General features: G+C 43.0%; 1 protein-coding gene across 4 annotated transcripts in view; it reads right to left on the bottom strand.

Moving 5' to 3' along the window:
* Positions 1-642: 642 nt before the first annotated feature.
* larp1.S (La ribonucleoprotein domain family member 1 S homeolog) overlaps positions 643-25,729 on the bottom strand; it is a 52,883-nt gene continuing 27,796 nt past the window's right edge. For 2 of the 4 annotated variants that reach the window (XM_018254927.2, XM_018254925.2), the window contains 16 exons: positions 24,650-24,809; positions 23,548-23,688; positions 22,873-23,013; positions 22,533-22,695; positions 21,959-22,103; positions 21,594-21,768; positions 21,145-21,317; positions 13,584-13,976; positions 10,060-10,183; positions 8,478-8,683; positions 6,806-6,912; positions 6,501-6,658; positions 6,281-6,425; positions 6,047-6,156; positions 5,795-5,922; positions 643-3,861 (listed from right to left, as the gene is read on the bottom strand). In XM_018254927.2, coding sequence (XP_018110416.1) covers positions 3,652-3,861; positions 5,795-5,922; positions 6,047-6,156; positions 6,281-6,425; positions 6,501-6,658; positions 6,806-6,912; positions 8,478-8,683; positions 10,060-10,183; positions 13,584-13,976; positions 21,145-21,317; positions 21,594-21,768; positions 21,959-22,103; positions 22,533-22,695; positions 22,873-23,013; positions 23,548-23,688; positions 24,650-24,809 — 2,679 coding nt within the window. In that variant the 3' untranslated portion in view covers positions 643-3,651. The remainder of the gene's footprint in view (positions 3,862-5,794; positions 5,923-6,046; positions 6,157-6,280; positions 6,426-6,500; positions 6,659-6,805; positions 6,913-8,477; positions 8,684-10,059; positions 10,184-13,583; positions 13,977-21,144; positions 21,318-21,593; positions 21,769-21,958; positions 22,104-22,532; positions 22,696-22,872; positions 23,014-23,547; positions 23,689-24,649; positions 24,810-25,729) is intronic. The other 2 variants (XM_041588021.1, XM_018254926.2) reach the window with 2 other exon arrangements.

Below are 25,729 nucleotides of genomic sequence, written 5' to 3'. Positions count from 1 at the left end.
AGCTGTAAAGTGCAGATATAGAAAAAGTGGATCTGCTTCCCTCTCCACTTGCAGAACAAAAGCAGAACCAACACACTAATTAAAATCCTTAGCTTTATGCCAAGGGCACACACATTCTTGAGATATGCAAAGGTGAAAGAATAAAATGTAAATGTAAGCTTTAACTTCTCTTGTGTTGTGTATTTCAGCAGCCTCTTCATATCCACGTTCACACTGTAGATGCTGTAGCATAGCCTTGCGTCCCCACTGTAGCAGAACTACAACACCCAGAATGCTTTGCTACAGGCAAAGTTGCAGGGAGCTGTAGTAGTGATGTGCCGGCCAACCTGATACCCGTGGGTCTGGCATTTTTGGGTCAACATCGCTGTGCTGTTTGCGGGTGACAGGCGGGTGCGGATTGAGCTCTTCTGTCTGCCGGCTTCTGACTTCCGGTTTTACAGGCGCACACCTGCCCTGCCCCTTTTGTGATGTCATCGATCTATAAATGAAGGGCGGAAATTGGGTGCAGGCGGGCGCAGGTCGAGTTTTTCTTAACCAGCACATCACTAAGCTGCAGCAACATGCGATAACCCAAGATTGTAGTGTTCAAAGGTTTATACACCATATTAAAAGAGAATATAAATAGAGACAATAAGAAGAGAGTTGCCTTTTGAAGTTTTTATTTTTATACATTTTTTTTGTATTAAAAAGGAAAAAAGTATAATTACCACAAATTACCAAGAAATGACTAAAGCACAGCTAGAAGCAAAATCATAACTCAATAAGAATGGATACTCTGAATAATATTAATGTTTATAGTACAAGCGCTCATTCAAGTATTTTACATTTTTCAATTTTTTATCCATTTTTTTGTACATTTTTTGTTTTTCTGTCCTTTTCTGATTTGAGCATAATGGGGGAAGGGGAGGGTAATGTATGTGAAGCATTCCACAGTCGGAGGGGGCAGCAGCGTTTGCACAAAGCCAAATCGGTGACTTCGGAAGGTGTTATGTAAGTGTCGGCAAAGGCTTGTGAAGGAGAAGGTAGAGGAGTCCATAGAACAGTGAACACTGAGCACCAATCAACTCATCATTCTCAGGTAAAACTGACAAATCAGCACGAAGAAGGTCAGTCTGCTGAGGCATGAAGGATGTATTTCAATGTATGAAGGGTACAGTTCAAGGAATAAAAAGTGGTTTGAGGAAAGTCATGTGCAAATATAGATAATGTGATCTCCCCCAGAAGTTTGGGGGTCATTGTTTTAAAACAATTATGTGTTTTTAAATGGATTTGTAAGGTGCAACAAAGCAACAGTTCCTTCCTGCCATCTTATGTGGGGGACAAAAAATATGGAGAAGTAGCTAAACAAAGGACACACTATCTACTGTCAATAGGCCGGTGTTGAAATATATTTATATATCTGAAGATATATGATCTGTAGCACATTAATGCCTAGAAAGGCAGATATTGTGACTAGTTTTGCTACTACTTGGGGATGGGCGAGTGAAGCACCCTCAAGGGATTCCGGGAGTGTTTAGGCACTCATATCTACCCTCTCACGCCATGAATAAAATGGAAAACAAATCCAAGTAGAGGTAAACTGGCAAGATGGCAGCTGCCCAACAGGCAGTGAGCATTGACAGGATAAAGAATGAATGGCAGGGCCATTTAACTTCTGAGTAACCAGCTATGGTTCCTTAAGGATCCAGCCCTCATTCATCGTAGGCGGGATTATTGCTTTTAGCACTCTGATACCAGGCCTGGTAACTTCATTTTAGAGACTAAATGCATGAAACAAATAGGCCAGTGTTGCACAATACAATGCACGGGGGATTAGTGATGTGCGGGTCAGGATTTCCCCGATGCACACCCGTCCTTCTCTTGGCCCGCACTTCCGGGTTGCTTTTATAGACCCGCCCCGCTGATAACGTCACAAAAGAGGCAAGGCTAGCAGGCGCAGCGTCTATAAAAGACAAATCCGGAAGTCGGCATTTGACGGAAGAATCTTGCAGGGGCATCCAAAACCCGCCTGACCCACAGGTATCGAGACGGCCCACACATCACTATGGGGGATGATTGTACTGTTGTATCCTGACATCACACAATACAACCCACCCCCGTCACCCTGGTTAATTGTTCCCAACTACCCTAATTCATAAGGTAACCCACCCTGACCACTTACTAATCATACAAGCCACGATGCAAAGAGCTATTCACATGTAAGTCAATGGTAGTGTCTTCCATTCTAGCTTGATTGTAGATGCACCTTCTCAGTCTCTCGTCAGATTTGACTTTGCACCAGAGACTGAAAGTAGTTTCCATTTCCATTGTGTCGGGTGGGGGGGGAGGGGGTCTATTAAGGTGCAAACTTCTCCTCAGTGTAATCTGTGGTTCAATAACTGCCTGGTCGGCAAGGGATTTCCAAAATGTTCTGTAGAATTAAGCCCTAAGATCCCCAAAGAAACACAGCAAATGCAACACAACTAACCCCTTTGCAGTATGGAACTGATTTGTTGTTTATCATCCCTCCCTAAAGGGAAATTTTTTAATTTGTGAATTAAAAAGAAAAATCTATTTGCCACTTCCTCCTTTATATCCTGCGGCATAAAATGAATTTTAAATACCAAATTATTGAGTCCTGGGGTAGACAACCTTAAACAGTTTCCCCTATGAAGATAAACAGCAGCATGGGATGCAGTGCTATTATATTACGCCAGGTGATATGTCTGTGGCTGCGTTGGCTGCTCCTTCATTCCAAAATGGCAGCTGCTTCTGCAAGCTTCTAGGTTACTATAAGGCAACGTTTCATCATCTTTGTTCTCTCATTGCTGAACAGATTAATAGCTTTAAAAAGGAAATAAAAGGCAGTTGAGTTTTTTTTTTTACGCATTCACAGTCAAATAATAAAACAAAAGAAAAAATAAAAATATATTTATATATATTTCTCTCTCTCTCTCTCTGAAAAGGGGAAAAAAATAAAACTGCAGGGTTGTCTTGAAGCCATGAGCTGCATGCCAAGGGATCAATAACGGCTGCGGGAAGAAGATAAAGCCAGAAGAAGCAGCTCCATCGTGTGGACAATATCTGGATCCCCCTTTTAAAGTAATGAGGAAGTGGCATTGTTTAAAAGACAACGTCCAAGATCTGAGATGCTGCAGAAGCCAAAATCTTTGCTTCAGAGAAAATGGATTTGTCTCATGCAAGAGACAGAAGCCGTAGAAGGGTCCTGTGTATCGCATTGTGAGCCTGTAACAGCAAAGCTCTGCTCTTGTTTGAGTGTGGCCATCTCACGGCAGACGAGTCCACATGTCTTTAATTCCACACCGAGAGATTGCTGCTCAAATTCAATAATTTAAAAACAAAGGGAATAAAAGGAATTGTCTCCCTCTGAACACAGAGAGGGCTTTCCTCCAGGTTTCTGCTAAAACAAATTAAACTAAATGTCATACCCCTAACCAAAGATCATCTTCCTCTTTAGCACGAGCAGCTGCCCCCTATAGGTGCAAAGGGCATGGGAACAATCAGTCCTTGCCTCCAGCACCTGGAGTCTCTGGTAATAGAAGTTTCTTGCAGGAAGAAGGCTGAATCTATTGTGTGATATATCCACTTTCCATATCCAAGAAACAATGTTCCCTTCCCAGTCCTTAGTTCCACTCCAATTTTATATTCTGTCTACTTCCCTGCTCCAGGAATCTGGGAATCCGATGCCGCAGTGGAAGGATGGCTTTGGGCTTTGGCCTCTTTCTTTGCTGAATTCTGGGCTGAAGTCTGAGACTGATGACCAGATCCTCTGCTGGAAGACTGGGATGGGTACCTCCTCCTGCCCTCTCCTGTTGAGAGTGAGTGTCGCCTCTTTGATCCTCCATCTTCTCCCATTGGTGGCTGAAATGGGGGGTGCATTTTTTTTTAATAATACTTGTATAATTTTGGCAGACAAACCACCCAGATAGTAAAAACATAAATCATATTATATATATATATATATCTGGGATGCACCGGAATCCACTATTTTGGATTTGGTCGAGCCCCGGAATCCTTTGCGAAACATTCGGCCGAATACCGAACCGAATCCTATTGCTTATGCAAATTAGGAATGGGGAAACATTTTTTATTTCCTTGTTTTGTGACAAAAAGTCATGTGATTGCATATGCAAATTAGGATTTGGATTCAGTTCGCCAGGCAGAAGAATTTGGCCGAATCCGAAACCTTGATTAGGTGCATCCCTAGTATATACAGTATATATATATTCACAAACACATACATGCATGTATATACTGCATACACAGCGCACTGTATATCTAGGTGTGTATCTATTTTACCATTTGAAAGTTTCCTGTATCAAGCTATTGTACACACTATATAAAGGTAACGGAGATCCACAAATTGAGCAGCCCACCATTTGACCTGCATTACAGTTTTCAGAAGGGAAAAGCACTGCAACATGCATTTACGGGACATGTTAAAAATAGGGATGCGCCGAATCAATCCTTTGCAAAAGATTTGGCCGAATACCGAACCTAATCCTAATTTGCATATGCAAGTTTAAGGGTGGGAAGGGGAAAACATTTTTTCACTTCCTTGTTTTGTGACAAAATGTCACGCAATTTCCGTCCCTAATTTTCATAGGCAAATTAGGATTCGGTTTGGCCTGGCAGAAGGATTTGGCCGAATCCTGCTGAAAAAGGTCAAATCCCGGTCAAACCCAAACCGAATCCTGGATTCAGTGCATCCTAATAAAGTGAACGCCTTTTTGAAATTTTAATTACTTGCCATTCTGGTTGTTAAAGGTTAATAGTAAGGGTGCAGCATCCATTTAATCACTTAAGATTCCAGTAGAATTAAGCCAAAGGCAAATGGACATTTAGCGTTTTTCTTGAAAACGTTTCACCACTTGCTTTCTTCAGATCAACTCAGCCACTTGGATGAGCGGTGAAAGATTTTCAAGAAAAACTCTTAAATGACCAGTTGTCTTTGGCTTAATTCTAGGGATGCACCGAATTCACTATTTTGGATTCGGCCGAACCCCCGAATCCTTTGTGAAAGATTCGGCTGAATACTGAACCAAACCCTAATTTGCATATGCAAATTATGAGTGGGAAGGGGAAACCATTTTTTACTTCTTTGTTTTGTGACAAAAAGTCACGCAATTCCCCCCACTCCTAATTTGCATATGCAAATTAGGATTCAGATTGGGTTCGGCCGGGCAGAAGGATTCAGCCGAATCCGAATCCTGCTGAAAAAGGCCGAATCCCGAACCGAATCCTGGATTTGGTGCATCCCTACTTAATTCTACTAGATACTTTATATCATGACCTGGATAAATAAAAATCTTCACCGACTTAGGATTCCTTCTCCTCCTATAAACTACTCTGCCTCCTCCCTCAGGCATCTGCTTTGCCTGTTGACTACTGGGCATGCTCAGTTCTTCTCAACTCAGATTAATAAACACTCTCTCCAATCTAGCAGTCAATGAAGAAATAGCATGGCTGGTTTCCATAGAAAATATGCTCTAGCTATCCGCTCCTATATTATTCTCCTAACCTCCTCTTCCTGACAGGAGTCCTGTCCGTGTAAGCCTGCATCCTTGACTGCATGAACTTTACAGTGCACATGTGCTGTTTGCAAATGTAAATGTCACTGTTTGGTTTAGGAAAATGTAGCTGTGCTGGTGAAGGGAGGCAATATGTTCAGTATGAATTCAGATAGGAGAGATATGCCCAATGATAGGAAAATGTAGGGCTTATATATACTTTAATCTAATGAAAATGAAGGGGCGCATATGTTAAAAGTACAGTCTTCAAGTGATATACTTACATCAACCCTGAAATCCTCTAGTCTGCGGAACTTGCTCAGATAGCCCTGCAATGTGGGGTCTATGTCAAGGTTTTTGGCTTTGGAATATTTTAAGAAGGCCCAAAACTTCTCCAGCCCATACAGCTGACCTGCAGTGTAACATAAAAGAATAGTTAAAGAGCTGCTGCTATATTTCTCATAATACATACATCCCTTATTTACTTGTAGAGGCTCTCAAACGTGCAGATAAAAAGTAAGGACTCAAGATCTCACCTGTTTCATAGTCCATTCTAGTCTCTTCCTGGAAATTTTTGAATATATCCACTCGGAACTTCTTTTCTAGCCCGTAACTATAGTATCTGAATAGGCACTCCAACCCGTATCTGCAGAAGAGAATCAGAGATTTATGTAAGAGGCGTCATGGAACAATCATGTACCACGTTTCTAGCTGGAAGACAGAAATCAGAGCGCTTGGCGCTTCAACAGCCATGTTCTCCCAATACACACCTGTTTCCCTCTTTGCTATCTTCCACGGCCAGTTGCCTGAACTCCTCATACATTTTCTTATTGAAATGATCTCGGAGAAAGAAGGACCAGAAGCGGAAGAGGGTGTTCATCTCCTGAGACTGGCCAATGCCCAGCCGTTTCCTTTCTGTAACATAGAGAAGAGTGAGGAAATACAGGGCAAAGGGGGGGGGGGAACCCAAAGCAGTCGCTAAGGACTCACCATTAAGGCAACGTCGGCGGTACTTGTGGTAAACATGTTGTGTAAATCCATTCTCCTTCAACAGTTCATGGGAAGGATGCTGGAACTTTGGCAGAGATTGTGGGGTACATCCGTAATTGCTCAAGGCTGGGGCACCCTCAGATGGGCTGGCATTGGAGCTAAAAGAAGATATATATAGTTACTTTTTAAGTTCTCATGTCTGTTTTGATTTTTCTCTATACTGTCCCCCATTTGCCTTTTCATGGAGTCAATTCTTGCTTGCTTATTACAAATGCCTTAACCTGGAAACTTCAGTGCAACCGTACCTGACTGAGGCAGTACGAGATCTGTGCTCCCTGGAATCCATCACCCATCCTACGTGGCATTCCATTGGCGGGTTGGAGCTGTGTCGCGTTTTTCTTTTCCGTGGAGTCTGCAAAGAAATATTCCACTAAGCAAACTCAAAGGTTTATGCTTTGAAAAAAAATTCTGAAATAATAAGTTCATACTTTCCTTGAAAGAGCAGTATAGAACCTTGTTTGTGACTGTAATTTTACACAAATAGAAAAAAGTTCTCCAATTTCTTACACCCACTATGTTTAGTTCTCAATATCTCCACCTGATAATTGTCCTCCAATGATCACATATTCACTCATTAAATGAACTTCCACCTATTATCCTCGTAAGCTGATTTCTTAATTAACACCACCCCACCAATTAAACCAATATAAGTGGCATTGATGGGGTGGTGTTAATTAAGAAATCCGCATACGAGTATAATAGGTGGAAGTTGATTTAATGAGTGAATAAGTGACCATTGGAGGACAATTATCCTGAATCTGGAAGTTATCAGGTGGAGATATTGAGAACTAAAACATAGTGGGTGTAAGAAATTGGTGAACTTTTTTATATTTGTATAAAATGACAGTCACAAACAAGGTTCTTTTCTACTCTTTTAAGTGTGGTTATAACTCCTTGGGTGTCTGAGAAGCAAAGAGTCAATTTTAAGTGAGAAGAGTTGATTTTTCCCTTTCCCCTAATAAAGTTTATACTTTCCATGACTCTATAATTGCACAACTGAGGCCATACTGTAGGTACACACAAACTTCCTTCATTACAGACAGAAAAGCTGAATGTGTGCAAATGTTCTTTTGTATACACGTGCCTGGAATTAACTGGTTAACCACTGCTTTTTTTTTTTTTAGACCTTTGGATGAGCTATAAACAGAAGGATAATGCAACACAATTCACTTGTTCTTAAAGGATAAGGAAACCCTAAAAATGCCATGTTTTATATACTGAACTTATTGCACCAGCCAAAACTTTCAGCTTGTCAATAGCAGCAATGATCCAGGAATTCAAACTTGTCATAGGGGGTCACCATCTTGGAAACTATCTGTGACACTCACATGCTCAGTGGGCTCTGAGCAGCTGTTGAGAAGCTAAGCTTAGGGGTCGTCACCAATTATCCAGCAGAAAATGAGGTTTGCCTGTAATATAAACTGATGCTACAGGTTTGCTAATTATTAAATTCTGATGCTAATTGCACTGGTTTCTGTGCTGCCATGTAGAAATTAATGGTATTAATTACAAATCAGCCTTATATTGTGACATTCCTATTCTATGTGTACTGTATATTGTGAGTGGGTCCCTAAGCTCAGTAAGTGACAGCAGCACAGGGGAAAGGAAGATGGGGAGCTACTGGGGCATCTTTGGAGACACAGATCTTTACTGCTAAAGGGCTGTGGTTGCCTTGGGCTGGTACAGAAGTACAATACAATGTACAACATTTCTGGCTACTTCTTTAGTTTAACTTTCATTGTCCTTTAAGTGTGCCGCACAAGAATCATGGATAAGTATTGGTCTTTAAGCCAAAATAACTAAAGTTAGCAGTAAACCCTTGACTTCAAAGACAGGAGAAACTAATGGATTACTAAAATGGCAACAACCTATTCCTGCCAAACTGGAAACAATTGTTTTCTGCCAGACTCTTACTACCTTAGCATCTATCGTCCTGCCTTCTTTAACCACAGGGTAAAACCTTGGCGTAAGAGTTGGATCCTTCAACCGGGGTGTGCGTGGGGTACGTGGCGTACGTGCATTACGGTAATTCGGAGATTCGGGAACAGTGGTTGGTAGAGATCGGGCAATCGTTGAAGGTTCAGCGACACCGAACAGTTTAATAGCCAAATCATCTGTAGGAACTGCAAATATAAACATTATATGATCAGAAGCACTCATGGTACTCATGGTATTCATGGAATACTGTAAAATGTAAAATCACCTCTTAAGTCTAGCAGCTGTATGATTTACCAGGTAAACTAGATCTCTATAATTTAAATTTAAAAAACATATACCTTGTGCATGATTTAATTCAAACCTGAAGCTCAGAAGTTACACCTGGAAGGCCTGCCTATGTTATGGTAATGGAATTAAACAGAGGAGCACAGCCTGTTTTTTTCAAAGCGTATCAGTTAATAGTGCTGCTCGAGCAAAATTCAGCAATGGAAATCATTTCTCAAAAGAGCAAACAGATTTTTTTTTATATTTAATTTTAAAATCGGACATGAGGCTAGACATATTGTCAGTTTCCCAGCTGCCCCCAGTCATGTGATGTCTGCTCTGATAAACTTCAGTCACTCTTTACTGCAAGTTGGAGTGATATCACCCCCCTCCCTTCCACCCCCATCATCCTAACAACTAGGGATGCACCGAATCCAGGATTCTGCCTTTTTCAGCAGGGGCGAGGAGGGGCATTGCATGACTATTTGTCACAAAACAAGGAAGTACAATTTTTTCCCCCTTCCCTCCCCTAATTTGCATTTGAAAACTAGAATTTGGGCAAATCTTTCCTGAAGGATTTAGGGGTTCGGCCGAATCCAAAATAATGGATTTGGTGCATCCCTACTGACAGAACAATGAGAAGGTAACCAGATAGCAACTCCCTAACACAAGATAACAGCTGCCTGGTAGATCTAAGAACAACACTCAATAGTAAAATCCAGGTCCCACTGAGACACATTCAGTTACATTGAGTCGGAGAAACAACAGCCTGCCAGAAAGCAGTTCCATCCTAAAGTGCTGGCTCTTTCTGAAAGCACATGACCAGGCAAAATGACCTGAGATGCACCTACACACCAATATTACAACTAAAAAATACACTTGCTGGTTCAGGCATGAACTTTTATATTGTAGAGGGAATTATTTGCAGTGTAATTTAGAAATAAAAACGACATCATAAAAATCATGACAGAATCCCTTTAAGATATAGGATTAGCAAAGAGGATTACAATGATTAGCAAAATGCATGTACTTCACAAATAGGCAAGTATATGGGCAAGATACACTGTTAGAACTGAGGTTCTATGGCTGCCCTTTATATAAATGCTGCCACATTTGTAGCTGTTGATAAACATAACTTCTCCATATGGGTCCATAAGTTTATGGTAGTCCGGAACAATTTTGAGTTTTATAGCACGGGCAGTTCCCACCCACTTGAAAAGGACCGCAATAGAGTATCGCAATAGGGATCCTTTTAATTCACAAACGGCCTATAGCCTACAGATACAATCCTGCTTACCTTGCTGAAACCGTGGCGGTCCTGGCGGAACCTCCTGTTCTAGATCCACAGGCGGCTCAGGGGTTAAGGTGACAAACTGCTCCCGACTAATCATGTTCACTTTTTTAAAGTTCTCCACCTCTTGCTGAGGAGAATAAAGAAAGGAGAAATTGAACTCATTCAAAATTAGAATCTATTCTTTTAACTTTATAAAGGGTATTCCAAATATTTATGAAAGTTCTGTTTGTAAAAGCCTTGGCTCCATTAGGCAGTATCACATACTGTGAAGACAAATGATTACATGGTCGGAAACTGGTACAGGTATGGGACCTGTTATCCAGAATGCTCGGGACCTGGGGTTTTACGGATAACGGATCTTTCTGTAATTTGGATCTTCATGCCTTAAGTCTACTAGAAATTCATTCAAACATTAAATAAAGCCAATAGGCTCGTTTTGCTTCCAATAAGGATTAATTATATCTTAGTTGGGATCAAGTACAAGCTACTGTTTTATTATTACAGAGAAAAAGTAAATCATTTTTAAAAATGTGGATTATTTGGATAAAATGGAGTCTATGGGAGACAGCCATTACCTAATTTGGAGCTTTCTGGATATTAAGTTTCCGGATAAGGGATCCTATTCCTGTTCTGTATTAATCAACGAAACCCAAAGCTCAGATTAAACCTATGATCACCTGTTTATCATCTTGTTATCAATGGCTTTTGCTTCCACAGACAGGCCAGAAATGTAAATACAAACACGGGCATAAAATCAAAACTTAGAGGAACAGTAACACCAAAATATAAAAGTGTCCTACAGTAATGTATATATAATTGTAATGTTGCCCTGCACTGGTAATACTGATCGGTTTGGTCCAGAAAAACAACTATAGTTTACATAAAAAAGCTGCTGTGTAGCCATGGGAGCAGCCATTCAAGCACAGGATACACAGTAGATAACAGATAAGTACTACTATAGTTTATATAAACAAGCTGATGTGTAGCCATGGGAGCAGCCATTCAAGCACAGGATACACAGTAGATAACAGATAATTACTACTATAGTTTTATAAACAAGCTGCTGTGTAGCCATGGGGGCAGCCATTCAAGCACAGGATACACAGTAGATAACAGATAAGTACTACTATAGTTCAAATAAACAAGCTGCTGTGTAGCCATGGGAGCCGCCATCCAAAGATGAAAAAGGAGAAAAGGCACAGGATACACAGCAGATAACAGATAATCTCTGTAGTGTAAAAATGGGATTCTTCAGACTTATCTGTTATCTACTGTGTATCCTGTGCCTTTTCTCCAATTTCAGCTTTGAATTGCGGCCCCCATCGCTACACAGCAGCTTTTTTATATAAACTATAGTAGTGTTTCTGAAGCAAACACACCAGTTTTACCAGTGCAGGGCAACACTACATTATACGGTCATTCCTTTTTTTTAGTGTTACTGTTTCTTTAATCTTTAAAGAAAAGAAAAAATGTAATATAAGTTGAAAATTTGCACAAGAGCTAGTCACCCATAACAATCAATCAGCAAGCAACACTCACTGGTCAATCACAAAAGTAAACACACCTAAGGCTTGTGCCACACAATCGTGCTGAAATGTGCAGCACGATTTCAGACCCTACGCCAAAAGAAGCCTATTTTTTTTTTCTTTTCCAAAATGTTGCGGCACCAGCACAGGGCGAACAGACACTGCTGATTTAAAATCATCAGTGTGTGTTTGCAGCAGAGCCAACAACCGTTGCTGATGTGAAAACGAGGGGCATACTGCCCAAGCAGGTGCTGCAATCTGCCTGCATATTTCAACAGGTTTATTTTAGCCCCAGTGTGGCACAAGCCTAATTGGTTACTAAATGGGCAAACATGTGCACCTTTCATCAACTCATGTTGTAATTATCTGTATTAATTACTAATCAGCCTTATATTGTGACATTTCTATTCTATGTGTACTGTATATTGTGAGTGGGTCCCTAAGCTCAGTAAGTGACAGCAGCACAGAGCATGTGCAGTGAATCAGCAGAAAAGAAGATGGGGAGCTACTGGGGCATCTTTGAAAACACAGATCTTTACTGCTAAAGCGCTGTGGCTGCTTTGGGCTGGTACAGACGCCCAAAACATAATGTAACATTTCTAGCTACTTCTTTAGTTAGACTTTAGTTCTCCTTTAAGCAAAACTCAGACACAGCCAAATCTGCTTATTTGGCCAGACTAAATGGGATTGATCAAATTGTCTGGCCTTCAGGCTAGAAATCAGGTCCAACATATGTGATATGTCAGATATAACAGGTAATAGAACACTGCCTTATGAAAGACGTTTTTAGAACACTATACTACAAAGGTCATATGTTATTTTATAAAGGATTACGACAGTGTCTACTATTGTAAAGTGAGGGTATTCATTCAATAGAGCCATGATTGGCATCTGACGCACTTATCTTCCTGTGTAAGAATCCTGCCTGGCTGAACCAACTCTTAATTTGCATATGCAAATTAGGGGTGGGGAGGGAAATAGTGCAACTTTTTGTCACAAAACAATGAAGTAAAAAATGTTTTCCCCGCTCCACCCCTAATTTGCATATGCACATGTTGCTAAATAGGGATTTCTCCTGATTTGTAGAGCATCGTGATACCAGGTAAGCCATTCATTGTAACCAGAGAACACACCTCATGCCCAACCACTGCTCTCTCACAAAACACCATACAGAATACTCGAGTGCTGGGTTACCAAAATGGGATGGTAAAACCCAGAAAAGGCTGGGTGACAAAAATTGGAAGGGCAGCACAATTGAGAGCAGCTGACTGACATTTGACATTACAATAGTTCTTCAGTACCCAGGCTACAATGAGCGACAAAAGGAAACGCACAGAAGGGGGAACTGCAATTCACTGCTTTTTGCTTCTCTCCACTTCCAGTTACATGCCATTTGCTATAGAGGCATTTGTAAGTGCAGCAGGTTTCTATATCACACTAGAAATCCCTTTCGCTGCTATGGGCAACCTACAGCCTTGAGTCAAATTTGAATACAATCAAAGTATCACATAAATCCAATAAAGTGGTTCCACTGGGGTGTATATTAACTACTCTTAAGCAGAGATGTGCATCACTTACAGTGCACTAACAGCAACAGGACACTGGGATTTGAAAGGTTCAAGTACAATGCCCAATAGAAATAGGCACGCATTGAATCCAAGATCCAGTTTGGCAGTGGGTGAGGATTTGGCCTTTTTCAGCAGGATTCAGCTGAATCCAAATCCTAAAAATCGGAATGACTTTTTATCACACAGACAAGAAAGCTGTAAGATTTGTAAGCGGACCATCAAAAAATCAGAATTACTTCTTCACTGACTAATCTAAACCACGTAATAGTAAAAGACTTTCAAACAGGCCCTACTGCACAATAATTAGCATTCAGATATGGCAAAACCCAAATCAAAGATTATTGGTATGAGTATGGCCAGCTTAAGACATCAACAGAAGGAATAAGAGTGCAATGCAGATACAAAAAAAAATTGCTGCTTCTGTATAACTCACCTTAATCTGAGAGTATTCAGGCTCAAACTGTTCAGTCCACAGGTCCTTCTCGTAATAGAACAGGCCATCGTTGATAACTTTGGCCCACTCTGAGCTCATCTTTGCACGAGAAGTGTGGTTGCCAGTGCGGTCCCCTCCAGGGTGTTTGCGTAGTGAAGGTGGTGTTTGAGTCACAATAAGAATCTTGTTCACATCTCGATCATCAATCTCAAAGTCCGAGTCCTCATCTGACCAGTCAGTGAAAGTATTCTTCCGGCCATCAATTTGCTCCATTTCCTCATCAAACATAAAGTCCAATTCCTCTGGTTCATCTTGATCTTTGGGTGGCTTTTGTGGAGTCATCAGAGATGGAGATGGTATAACCACCTGTGGCGACTTCACTTCATCTGGTTTCTGTGTTAATTAAAAGGAAGCATTTGTACAGTCAAGCAAGAAGGGTTTTATATACACACAAACATGTGAAATTGGTATGCACAAGGTGCTTTAAACTATAGCATTGTGGGCGGTGGTGGTAAAAACTTGTATGGAATGTATTCTGGTCTGAACCCTTAAGTGCCAAAGATCGAGGCAATTTCAGACTGTGGATAAAGGGACTAAAGTGCCACAAACTGTAGATTCAACAATCTGCAGCACTTCCAGATTGGGGAGTGCAGGAGCAGGTTTAAAAGTTACACTTTTGTTCCACGCTCGTTCCTCCAGGCAAAGAGCAGAGGGGGGAAATAAGTGGCACATGAGGTGCAATCACAAAGCTAACTAGGTCTCTTGCTGCAGTTTCTTGAACCCCCAACTGCCACCTCTCAACGGGATACTACAGAGACATCGGCCTCCTCCTCTTCCTGGGTCTCCTCCAACAGGATTTCAAGCCTGCATATCTCAGGTTAGAGTCAACACACTTTTTTTACACTAATACATACATTTTGGGGAAATCTGGGGCTTGAACACATTCACAACACTCATATACTTGCACATGCATACACAAAAGAGAGATTTTTGTACTTACCGTTAAATCTTTTTCTCTTGTCCTATATTGGGGGACACAGGCACCATGGGGATGAAGATCCTGCAGCCGGAGACTGGACACTAAACAGTTAAACTCTTGACTCCTCCTCCTGCTCTGGGCTTCATCCCCTGCCTCCTCCTACTATCTCCAGTTTCGACCGAAGAAGGAGCAGAATGACCCAAAAAACAGAAGAGGAGTACCACAACCCCCAAAAATGTATGATAATAATTTGAACATCTATCAGAACATGAACCGTAGTAAACACTACACTCCAACCGGAGCTGATAACAATCAGTAAAAACAGTGTCGATCAGGGAGGGAAGGCCTGTGTCCCCCAATATAGGACAAGAGAAAAAGATTTAACGGTAAGTACAAAAATCTCTCTTTCTCTTGCCTAAATTGGGGGACACAGGCACCATGGGGACGTCCCAAAGCAACCATGAGGGTGGGACACTGATGATCCCCTTAGGTGTTCAACCAAGTACAGTACGCAACACCTTCCTCCCAAAAACCGCTTCGGCTGAGGCCTGTGTGTGAAGCCTGTAGAAGCGCGTGAAAGTGTGAAGGGATGCCCAGGTTGCCGCTCTGCAAACTTGCTCTGCCGAAGCCTGGTGTCGAATTGCCCAAGACGTGCTGAGGGAACGAGTAGAATGTGCTTTCACATGTAGCGGAGGCGGTTTACCTTTACCCGCATATGCTCTAATGATGGTGGCACGAATCCACTTAGCCAACGTGGCCTTGGCCGCCTTTGTGCCACATTTTGGCCCTTGTGGGATGATGAACAATGCATCCGTCTTCCTTACATCCTTGGTAGCTTCCAGGTACGACTTGATAGCTCGAACCACGTCGAGGTTGTGCAGTTTACACTCAGCGGGGTTCTTAGGATTCGGACAGAAGGAAGGCACCACCAAGTCTTGGTTAAGGTGAAACTCGGAAACAACCTTTGGTAGAAAGTCCGGAGTAGGCCTGAGGACAACCTTATCAGCGTGTATGATGGTGAATGGCGACCTGCACGACAATGCAGCAAGTTCGGAAACCCTCCGGGCAGAAGTGATGGCCAAAAGGAAGACCACCTTCTCAGTAAGGGTGGACAGAGGAATGTTGTCGAGAGGCTCGTACGGGTCCTCCTGTAGGGCAGAAAGAACTAGGTTGAGGTCCCATGGTGGGACAGGATAACGGTAAGGTGGATTCAGACGAGTCGCTCCCTGAATGAATGTCTTGATGTTATTCCTCAGGGCCAGCTTCACCTGTAGTAGAATGGACAACGCTGAAATCTGAACCTTCAGGGAGCTAACAGCCAAACCCTTGGATAGGCCATCCTGTAAGAAGGATAATACATCACGCTCCTTTGCCCTCTGTGGATCCAGAGTCCGAACTTCGCACCAAGTGATGAATGTCTTCCAAACCCTGTGGTATATTCTGGCTGAAACGGGTTTACGTGCCCTGAGCATGGTGGGTAAGGCTGACGAAGGGGCACCCGCTCTGCGTAGGACTAGGGCTTCAAGAGCCACGCCGTTAAAACCCACTGATGAGAATTCGGGTGAGGAATAGGACCTTGAGTGAGCAGATCCTCTCGTAGGGGAAGGTGGAAAGGTGCGTCTGTTGCCAACGCCACTAGGTCCGCAAACCAGGGCCTCCGGGGCCAGTATGGTGCCACCAGAATCGTTGGAATGCCCTCTCTTTTGACCTTCTTGACAACCTTTGGCAGAAGCGCTAGCGGAGGAAATATGTAGGCCATGGAGAACCGCCACGGAATCACCAGAGCGTCCACCGCGTGTGCGAGTGGATCTAGGCTTCTTGCCACGAAGCTTTGAACCTTTCTGTTGTTCCGTGATGCCATCAGATCGATGTCTGGCATGCCCCATCTGTCCACGAGAAGTTGAAAGACTTCCTGGTGAAGGCTCCACTCTCCCTGATCTAGAGTTTCCCTGCTCAGGTAGTCCGCCATCCAGTTTTCGACTCCTGGTATGTGGACCGCCGATATGGCTGGCACATAGGTCTCTGCCCACTGGAAGATGCCGTTTGTTTCCCGGAGAGCCGCCTGGCTCCTGGTGCCACCCTGGTGGTTGATGTACGCTACTGCTGTAACGTTGTCGGACTGGATCCGAACTGCTTGGCCCTGGAGCAGGGACGTCAGGTGCTCGAGAGAGTAACGAATCGCCCTCAGTTCTAGGAGATTGATGGGCAGCCTTGTCTCCTCCTGATCCCAGAGACCTTGGATCGTGGTTTGTCCTAGCACACCACCCCACCCCCTGAGACTGGCATCTGTTGTGAGAACCAGCCAGTGGTGGGGAGGGAAGAGGCGTCCCGTGGTGGTGCGAAGAGGTTGCAGCCACCAGTCTAGGGAGAGCTTCACTTGTTGTTGAAGGACTATCGGTCGATCTAGATCGTGCCGATCCTTGCGTTGGTGAAGCAGTATGGCATGTTGCAGAGGTCTGGTGTGAAACTGAGCATAGGGAATTGCTGGGAAGGATGCCACCATCGTCCCTAGGGTTTGCATAGCCGTCCGAAGGGTCACAGTAGGAGTATTCATTAGGGTTCTCACCCTGTGTTGTAGGGTGCTGGATTTGTCCTGTGGGAGGAAGGCCTTCCCTGCTCTGGAATCCAGTGTGAGTCCCAGGTAGTCCATGGTCTGCATTGGGGATAGGTTGGACTTCTTGAAGTTGATCATCCACCCCAAGTCGGTCAGGGTCTGAAGGACCAATGTTGTATGAAGTTGTGCAACGGCCTTCGATGAGCCTTTGACGAGAAGATCGTCCAAATAAGGTATGACGGGAATTCCCTGGAGCCGTAACTCCTCCAATGCTGCCGCCATCACCTTGGTGAATGTGCGTGGGGCTGATGACAGCCCGAAGGGGAGCGCTACAAACTGCCAGTGTTGACCGTTGACAAAGAATCGAAGGAACCGGTGGTGCGCTGGGTGAATGGGTATGTGGAGGTAGGCGTCTTTGATGTCGATGACGGACATGAACTCGCCGTCTTCCATGGAGGCCAAAACAGACTGAATTGATTCCATCTTGAAATGGCACTTTGTCACGAAGGGATTGAGATCTTTTAGGTCCAGGACTGGCCTGAGGGACCCGTCCTTTTTGGGCACCATAAAGAGGTTGGAATAGTATCCTCTGCCTCTGTCTGTTCGTGGTACTGGTTGGATAGTACCAGCCTTGGCAAGATCCTGGATGACCTTGAGGAACATGGCTCTGTTGTGGTTGTGAGAAGTGAGACGTGAGATGAAGAAGCGGTGGGGTGGGGGTTGGGAAAATTCGATCAACAGTCCTTGTGAGACAACTCGAAGGACCCAAAGGTCCCGTACTTTTCGTTCCCACACCTCCCGAAAGGATTTTAGTCGGCCTCCTAGAGGAGTCCCTTCGGGGGTGGGCACCCCTTCATGCTGAATTGGTCTTGTCTTGAGAAGGCTTTGTTGGTGCCTTGTTGGAGGACCAAGAAGATCTCGGTTTGTTCTGGTAGCGGGAGCGGAAGTTAGAGCTGGTTTTATCGGTTTGCGTCTTTGACCTTTGGCTCTGCCGAAAGGGACGAAAAAAGGGGCGTCTTTTGAACGGTGGTCTCTTGGTTCTTGTCTGTGGGAGAAGGGTGCTCTTGCCACCAGTTGCCTGAGAGATGATTTTATCAAGTTCAGCGCCAAAGAGTAGTTTGCCCTGAAAAGGTAGGCTAACCAGGGACCTCTTGGACGTCAGGTCGGCAGACCACGTTTTCAACCACAGGAACCTACGAGCGGCCACTGATTGTGCCGAGGCCTGGGCCACCATCTTCGCTGCATCAATAGCTGCATCGCCTATGTAAGAGGTAGCGTCGGCAATTTGGGACAAGAGATTGTCAGTATTGGGATCCTCAGAGCCTATGAGCTGAGCTGTCTGTTCCACCCACACCTCCATGGCTTTTGCCACCCAGGCGATGGCGAAGATAGGTCTAAAGGCTGAACCCGACGCTGTAAATGCTGACTTGCAGAACCCTTCTAATCGTTTGTCTATAGGGTCTTTGAATGCTGCCGCATCAGCCACTGGTATAGTAGTGTTCCTGGATAGCCTGGAGACTGGGGGGTCAACCGCCGGGGGGACGCCCACAGATCAGTGCACTCTTGTGGGAAGGGATAGGTCTGTGAGAAGCGCCTGGAAATCTGTACTCTATGGTCTGGATGTTTCCATTGTGCCTTGATAAGCTCGTCTAGCTGTTCATAAGCAGGGAACATATAGGAAGATTTCTTTTGTCTCTTAAAGATATTTTTGGCGGGTTCGACCACAGGCAGAGAGTCTTCGATATTTAGCGTATTGAGAACTGCTTGTATCAGACCTTCCACCTCCCTTTGGGTTCGGGGAGTGTCTAAATCTGGATCAAGATGCTCTTGGTCAGAGTCTTCTTCAGAAGGAACTTGACCCTCCTCGTCCGAGGGAGAGAAGTTATCCCTTGGGGAATCCGGAGGCGAAGGTGCAAGCCTTTTAGCGCCTGCAGGACGATCGTCTGCCCTAGTGGGTTGGGACAGGCGTTCTAGTACCTTGTCTAAGGTCTCGGGAATGCGGGCTAAGTTTTGGATGCCTGCAAGTGAGAGGGATAGGGCCTTGATCAGTTCGGATTCAGAAGTGCTAGCCAGTGGAGGTGGCGAGGTTTCTGATGGTCTGCAGGCCACACACACAGAGTCAGTCGAAGCAGAGCTGAATTTGGTCTTACATTGTGTGCAAGCCAGGAAGGAAATCTGTGTATGGGAGCGTGTATGAGCTGAGGACTTGGAGGTCCTGGGCTCTTCTGTTTTGTCTGCCATAATGCTCCTTGCGGTCCTGAATAATAAAAATTTTTTTTTTTTTTTTTTTTTTTTAATTATTTATTTAAATAAAAAAAAATGGAGGCAGGGGAACCCAGTCTAAACAGGGTAAACCGGCAGACTTGTTTCCTGGTGTGGAAACCTGTAGAGACAGAGAAGGGGCACATGGGTGAGAGTGGCCCTGCATCTGGTCTAATGCGTGTGAGCAGAAGGAATATATAACTTGCCTGAGCAGCTGTCGCCGTTAAGGAGGCAGAGGTAGCAGTCCCTGAAGAGAGCGTGTTGCCAGTACTTGCGCCGGGGACAAGAGCGAGGAGCTGAGAAGGGAGGCAGGAGACAAGCGGTGACTCCCAGGGAAGGCGCGGGGAAACGAAGACCGCTCCGCGTGAGAGCAGGGCGGAAGCGGAAGTGCGTCTCAGCGTGAGACGCATGAAAACGGCGCCAAGTAAGGGGACGGAAGGGCCTGCGCAGAAAGCGACGGAGGGCTAGGGTGGGCCTGGCAGTGGGAACTGAACAGAGGGGACCAGGGACCGGAGGGAAAGATAGGGGCAAGGGGTCTATCTGAAAGAAGGGGGGGGATAAGTAGAAATACTCACAATTGGTGCCAGCTATTCCAAGCCCGTCTGACGATCTCCCTATACAAACACAAATAAAAATATATATGAGAACACATATATCAGTATTTGTACTAGAGTATACACCCAGGGTGGGTGTATGGCGCTGCTGCAGACCTCCGAAGAGCGGGAAGCAGCGCAGGGAGATAGGAGCAAGCCTGCAGACCTCCGTAGAGCGGGAAGGCTGTAGGGCATAGGTAAAAGTTAAAAGCTGGAGAGGCTCCTGAAAGAATCAATGGCCCCATAGTGTGGCGTGATCATAACCTGGAGTCTTGATCAGTTGCTCCAGCCACCAAAATCTGTGTCTTCTCCTTCTGAGGACACTAAAGAAACTGGAGATAGTAGGAGGAGGCAGGGGATGAAGCCCAGAGCAGGAGGAGGAGTCAAGAGTTTAACTGTTTAGTGTCCAGTCTCCGGCTGCAGGATCTTCATCCCCATGGTGCCTGTGTCCCCCAATTTAGGCAAGAGAAATGCAATTTGCATAGTGCACACACACAATTTTGTATCTTTTGTATTTTAACGCATCCTGTGTTAAAAAAAAAAAAAAACTGTTTTGCTGCCATTGTGCTACGCAATATGTTGGTGCTATATAAATACATGTTAATAATTGTGAAAAAAAGCTTATTTGCTAACCACACTGTGCAATACTTTTTGAATGTTATTTCAGTGATCTGCACTGAAAAGTACAGCTTCCCCTACAGTTCAGACATTTCTGAGTCGCTCTTTGCTTCTCTTACCTGCACCAAAGCAGGAGCTGTACTTTTCAGCACAGTGGGGTGAGAAGGAAGTGAATCCGCTTCTCCCAACCTGCAAAAAAATATGCAGGCAGAGAGACGCAGAGCTAATGCTCTGTGTGGCCTTCCACATCTATCTTGTTTGGTTCCAGAAATAACAAACCATAGAGATTTGTTAATTAAAAAATAGGTAAAAAGTATGTTCACCACAAGCCCTATCCATTGTGCTTAATGTTTATAGGGGTAAAAACTGTTGCTTTATAGGCTTCCCTGGTACTTTTCTGTTGGAAAGAAAATAAATGAAATATAAAACATATCTATAAACCACAGTGTCCTTTTAATGGATTTTATAGCAATGCATAGTTTGCACCTATACCATATTCTCAGGCTACTCTTGAAATTATAGGTTAGCGAGTCCTAAATCTTGACATGGCATTACCTTGGTTCTTGCGGGGGAAGGCCGCGGCCTTTTCTTAACTTCTATCCAAGTTTCAGAGTCCAGGTCGGGCAAACTGGCTGAAAGACCCTTTGGCATGGTCTTCAAGTTACTGACCTCTTCCGATTTTGTTGTTCGTGATGGGCTGGAGGTTCGAGGAGAGCCAGGAGCAGATTCTTTATTCAAAAAGGGAAGAAAAGGCTCATAACATTCCATTCAGCACTGCTAAAAACCATACAGTAATCAAATAAGGACTATAGTAGCTGCTTCAACTACTACACAATTTCTTCACACTCAAGTAAAACCCTTCCGAAATATGCAAATAAATATTGCTTTTGCTTACATTTAAAAATAACCTTAAAACCATTGTAACTATTTAAATGTATGTGTACTGGAAAGTTTCTTAGAATTAGATTTTTTTCTTTCTAAATGTTTTTTGGTGGAACACTCACCTGTTTCATTCTGGAATCCTTGCCTGGGGATGAACTCAGGACAATTTATGAGTTGAGAGAAGTCAGTCTGGGAAGCATCTGAAAGGGAGGGACCTGGAAGCGGCCACATATCTGGCTGTTCTTTCCTTCGAATCTTCTCATCAATAATCTCTACCACTTTGCTGTCCTTTAGTGCCTGCAGGACACAAAGGCCATTATTTACACACACACACACACACATACAGTAACATTCAGACTGGGTACATACATGACAAAGTGTGCACAAGAAGCCTTCTCTATAAACATACATGTGTTTATTAATGAGCCACAGCTGCTCTATATATATATTTTTTTTTTATAAAAAAGTTCCGCATGGTTCACTGTACCTTGATTATTAGTTCAATGTCTGTAGTAAGAGCCTGTACTCTGTGGAAACCTGCAATCAAAGCAATAGGCAAGAAACCTTCAGAATCCATCTTGCGGCGCAGGAAGAAGTCCCTCTGCAGGTTGTCCACACTAAAGTAGTATTCTCTGCAGGAAAGATAAAAAAAAAGCTTTGTTTAGAAGAATGGCATGATTTAAAAAATTAAATTGGACCATTTTTGTTAAATTGCACCAGTGCATTTCACCCATAGCAAACAACCATAAATTTTCATTATCTAACTTGCATCAGACCAATTGCAGTTTGGTCGATATCAGCAACTGCACTTGTTTAATTTAGCACCTATAGTTACATAGTTAAATTGGGTTGAAAGACAAAGTCCATCAAGTTCAACCCCTTTCACATAAAGGGTTAGTAGTTCAACTACTTTCACATAAATTATATATACCCATACCTATACTAACTACTACTACTACTACTACTACTACTATTGTTTATGACAAGCCCTAATGTGACCACAGAATCTCTTGTGCCAATCCACCTTTACCATGCCCGCCTAATAAATGAGGGCAACGTACATCTGTCGTTTGATGTAGTCTTTAAGAAGCTCCTGGTCCACACTGTACAGCTCGGAACTACTCATGTTGTCGTAGTAATAAGTGATATTACTGAGAAACTTGGGCCCACGTGTTCCATCGGTACCATCAAATTTCCTGTACCCGTACGGATAGTCAAAGTGTGCTGTAAAATATGAGAAAAAAAAATCAGGACTTTTCTGCACCTACATTTTATTAAGGTTAACAACTTGTGATTTTATCTTCTACAGACATTTATGTCCCCATAAAGAGATAAATATCTATGATAACATAAAGTATCACTTTTTGTCAGTTTGTCAATATATAAAAAGCGTTCACTTACAACGGCTGCCTCCTCGACCACGTCCCCTTCCTCTCCCTCGGCCACGACCTCTGCCCCTAAAGCCACCTCTGATGGCTCCCTCACTTTTCACGCTGGAAGTATCGTCGAAGTCCTGCCACTCAGTCTTATCAGGATACATTGCTGTATTACGAAAGAGATAGAAATACTTTACACAACAACCAAAAAGGTGTCTGAATGCCATTCATTACGGTAAGGAGATAGCAAAAAAATTGGCAAGCTATGAATGGGTAATAAGTATTAAATAAAGTTATGCCAATCTATATGCATGTAATAAATTATCTATGGTTGACAATTGAATTCTAGCAGGACTAGATTTACAACCTGCACAAAAAAAAGCATCATAAATCCATGCCGTTGTAGATATTCCAATTTGTACAAAGCCCACTTTTGCAGACTCTGTCTTGATTTTTATGATATAGTTTTTATTGCTAGTAATTAATTCTACCATTTAACATTTTATTCTTGAATCAATAAGTACATATTTAAAAAGTTCTTAATGTTACATGAACAAGTATAAAGTTGTCTGCAGTTCAAGTAACCCATTGCAGCCAATTGGTAGTAGACATTTGCTGGTCATCTGAAAGCAACGGTAATGGCTATTCAGACCTGGTGCAAACTTTGCCTTTATTAGAAAACTGAGGTAGGCGAACATACTTTTGGGGTCACTGCGGTTCAGCGGGTGTCGTTGCTGATCATTCTGCCGGTTATTCCTGGATGCGTTTTTCTCTCTTGGTCCATCAGGCTTCATCTCGATTTGCAGGGGTACCCACTTGTGTTTGTTTCCTGCGGGAAACGCTTCAATGTTAAAAATTAAATCGGATTCATTTCAATCCAGAATTCCAAGACATCAACACTCCACTAGACTTCCCTCTATCCTTTATATTTCTATAAATTCCCAGAAAGATAAAAAAAAATGGCTATGTACACATTTAACGTTTACTATACAGACGTTAATCACAAAATGTAATATTAATATGAAAAAGTCATTAATTTTTAGTGAGTACGTAAAATTTAAAGGTAGGTATCTTGTATTATGCACATAATATTCAACTCCTGCATAAGGATATAGCACACACAACATTCTGTCAATGCATTTCAAAGATATGGTTAACAGTTTCCATTAACATTTTGCCCATTAACATCAAAAAAGCAGGAAGACAATTTACATTTAATTGTAATGTCAACTTGCCCAGCACCTACAAAGAAAATATGATAAAAGCCCGATTTTTGTGTAACTATATTAAAGTCTCACCATACAAGCATAGTAAGAATAAACACAAACTCTTTCATTTTTGTGGATTACTGGCCCTTTATCAGCTTGCCTTTCCAAAGGAATTCTTTATGGATATTTGAAAAACACCATCTAGTGGCTAGAGATTGCCAGTACTGTCTTACTGAAGTCTCAATTAAGAAATAAAACAGGCAAGCCATAGGTTATAAAAAGAGGGGGAAGAAACTCAGTAAGATGGAGACACCATTTACAACAGTTTTCCACGGTACAGTTTTTGCCCAGTGACCAAATCAGGCATTATGGCTGCAGAGGGGAAAGAATCCATACCAGACTTCTGCACAATTAAAGGTAGCGCGTAAGGGAGACATGTTTTAGATCTTAAAAACTCTGGCTTTTTTTTTTCAGTAACATTACCCATTCACATGAAAAAGGAAAAAGACTGTATCCCATGAAATTAGTGTGCATTTTTAAAGGAAATCTCACTTGACCTACAGTGAAAATATGATACTTGTTCCAAATATCTACCTTTCTTTTTGTGAGCTGATCTCTGGCAATCATCATCGCCATTCTTCTCTTCGCTGGACTCATCCGATTTCACTCTCTGGTTTTCCTTCCCATCACCACTCTCTTCTTTCATGTCCTTCTTGCCAAAGGATTTGCGGCTTGGCTGGAGTTTGGAAGACGGCTAGTAGTAAAAAACAAGGGGAACCAACTTCAGTGGGGAAATCAGCATGCCTAATGTTTAATGTCTAATGTCAAGGTGTAGCAAAATGTTGCTGCCAAATGTATCAACCCACATTTGCTTATTAGCTGCCTAGTCTGGTGGAAAGGGTACGCGGCTGTCAGTTACCAGTTTAATGAAGAGCCTTTAGTGGGTGCTGAAGTCAAATTATAATAAATGCGATGAACGACCAAAACTCTGCTTTTTGACACTACAAATATAACCGTATTGTACAGTGCTGCAGAATATGTTGGTGCTTTAGTGTATATGATAGCATTAGGAAGAGTAGGCGTCTACAGTATAAGGATCAGCATGTCAGAAGTATAACAGTCAGGATCTGCAGCACAATAAAGGGGAAGCCAATTAAATATGATGATGCCTAAAGATAATATTCACTAAGTAAATAGCCAGACGTTCCCTTACCTGTGTCCTCAAAGAACTAATGAAATCTGAACCAGCCCCATACAACCAGCCAAATTACAGTGGCCAACATCCTAAAAATAAACCCTGGGGAGGCCTTCACTCTCAAAGCACCGCATGCAGCAAAGGAGGCTTCAGTCCCAGAATAGAGACTGCCAGAGAGAGTGAGCGGATGGGAGGAGGCAGAAAAAGGGGATCCCTAAATGGAAATTAGGCTCTGGGGGAGCTGCCTGTGCTATTCCTGGTGTCACATGGAGCCTCTCACTAGATAATAAAGGAGCCAGCAAAAGATGAGACTATATTCGTTCAATACTTTTAGAGGATCTGTTGTATTATGGGTGCTCCTAATCACCTGATTCTGAAACCACTCCTGGTGACTTGACAGAGGAAACTGCTGGCTAGTTTTTGTCCTGGGCTAGGACTATTTCTAAAATGGCAAGGAACAACATTATAGCACTATGTCG

Source organism: Xenopus laevis, chromosome 3S (assembly GCF_017654675.1).
Source record: "Xenopus laevis strain J_2021 chromosome 3S, Xenopus_laevis_v10.1, whole genome shotgun sequence".
Lineage (NCBI taxonomy): Eukaryota > Metazoa > Chordata > Amphibia > Anura > Pipidae > Xenopus > Xenopus laevis.
Note: the sequence above shows the minus strand (reverse complement) of the source record. Positions and strands in the feature narration are given on the sequence as shown.